Genomic DNA, 1,673 nt, shown 5'->3' with positions numbered 1-1,673 from the left:
GAGCCTCAACTCTCGCGGCCCGGTACCAAACGACTCACGGACCGGTACCGGTCCGAGGCCCGGGGGTTGGGGACCGCTGATCTAATTCTTCGATTCTTTCACAGGTCAAACGAGAGTCAAACTGTCTGCTCGTGTCTCCCTCTGTGTTACTCGTTAGTCACATGAGCCCCAGTCTGAACCGTCCTCTGTTTCTCTTTCAGGCCTCCCAAACTCCAGAAACACCTCCAGCCCCATCGACCCAGACTCCATCCAGGTCCCCGTCAGCTTTGAGCCCGACCCAGCTGACCTGGCTCTGTCCAGCGTCCCGGGTCAGGAGATCTTCGACCCGCGCAAGCGCAAGTTCTCGGTTGAGGAGCTGAAACCGCAGCCGATGATCAAGAAGGCTCGAAAGGTCTTCATCCCGGACGAAATGAAGGTAATTTGGAGTTGGTTCTATCCCGATGAGCGGCTCAGATTTCGCTGTAATTCCCAGTCTTACCTGAGGGTGGCGGTGTTCAGAGAGGGTTAGAGAATAATAAGCAGCAGAAGTTCAGCGTGAATGAAAAGGTTTTATCATCAGAACGCTTCAGTTTGACTGAGTTATATGATTATGTGGAATCGGTTACATGAGACGAAGCGCCTCAGGTCAGAGTTCAGATGTTTGAGTGAAGCAGCAGAGGCACTCGTCCTCGGGTTCTCCTGGATGTGATGTGAATGCCTGCAGGCCGGCAGATCCATTAGGGCTGATTAGTCGGCGCGGCTTAAAGCTGCACAGCATGCTGGGACAGAACGAGCTGGCTTCTTGCTCTCCTATTGGCTGGCAGAGGTCTCGGGGTTAAGAGGCTTATGTTAGTGTGAATGAGGGAGCGGAGACGTTGCTGTGAGGTCGGGCTCAGAGGATTTGGCTTTTAATTTGTTCAAATGAAACACGGGCGCAGGAGTGTGCGAGCGCAGGAGGAAACGTGCGCGGCGTTTAGTCATCCACACTCGGTCCTTCAAACAGAGACAAGGACTCAGATAAGCACACCAAACTCACCGTTTACGCTTCCTCCTGCTTTGTGTGCTCACGACCTTTGAGGCGTTCATGTGGTCACGATCAGAAATATCAGAGTCAGAGAGGCTGAGATGGCTTGCACATGTGCAGAGGAGGGAGGGCGGCTGTGCTGGATGAAGGATGCTGAACGTGGAGCTCAGAGAGGATTCATGGATGCAGGATTAGAGTGAGATGGAGGCAGGTCATTACAGTTTACCACCTTGTTTGATATGAAGAATTTTAGGGGTTTTTATTTCTTGTTAGTTTCTGCGACAACGACTTTATACAGCAAAGTAAACCCTGACAATCTGATGGCCCCGTATGAGCGAGTACTCGGCGACAGTGGGAAGGAAAAACTCCCTTTTAACAGGAAGAAACCTCCAGCAGCACCAGACCCAGGGAGGGGCGGCGGTGGGGGTGAGGGGAGGTTCAGGGAGGCAAAATTTGAACGTGCTAGAAAGCTGATTATTATTTTCTCTGAAGTAATCCTTCCTGTTTTCCGCTCTTCTTCGAGCAGGATGACAAATACTGGGCCCGGCGCAGGAAGAACAATTTAGCTGCTAAGCGCTCCCGGGACGCCCGACGCCTCAAGGAAAACCAGATCGCCATCCGGGCCAGCTTCCTGGAGAAGGAGAACTCTGCTCTGAGGCAGGAAGTGGCC

At 52.7% G+C, this 1,673-nt stretch overlaps 1 protein-coding gene across 1 annotated transcript in view; it reads left to right on the top strand.

Annotated features, from left to right (window-relative positions):
* The window catches only part of hlfb (HLF transcription factor, PAR bZIP family member b), a 6,151-nt gene that overhangs the window by 2,282 nt on the left and 2,196 nt on the right, over positions 1-1,673 (top strand). The window contains exons 2-3 of the mRNA XM_013915850.1: positions 158-415; positions 1,530-1,667. Of these exons, the coding sequence (XP_013771304.1) occupies positions 158-415; positions 1,530-1,667 (396 nt within the window). The remainder of the gene's footprint in view (positions 1-157; positions 416-1,529; positions 1,668-1,673) is intronic.

The sequence above is a fragment of the Pundamilia nyererei genome, unplaced genomic scaffold (genome assembly GCF_000239375.1).
Source record: "Pundamilia nyererei isolate P.nyererei 1_Seehausen unplaced genomic scaffold, PunNye1.0 scaffold00379, whole genome shotgun sequence".
NCBI lineage: Eukaryota > Metazoa > Chordata > Actinopteri > Cichliformes > Cichlidae > Pundamilia > Pundamilia nyererei.
The sequence above is the reverse complement of the archived record's forward strand: the minus strand, read 5'-3'. Positions and strand labels throughout refer to the sequence as shown.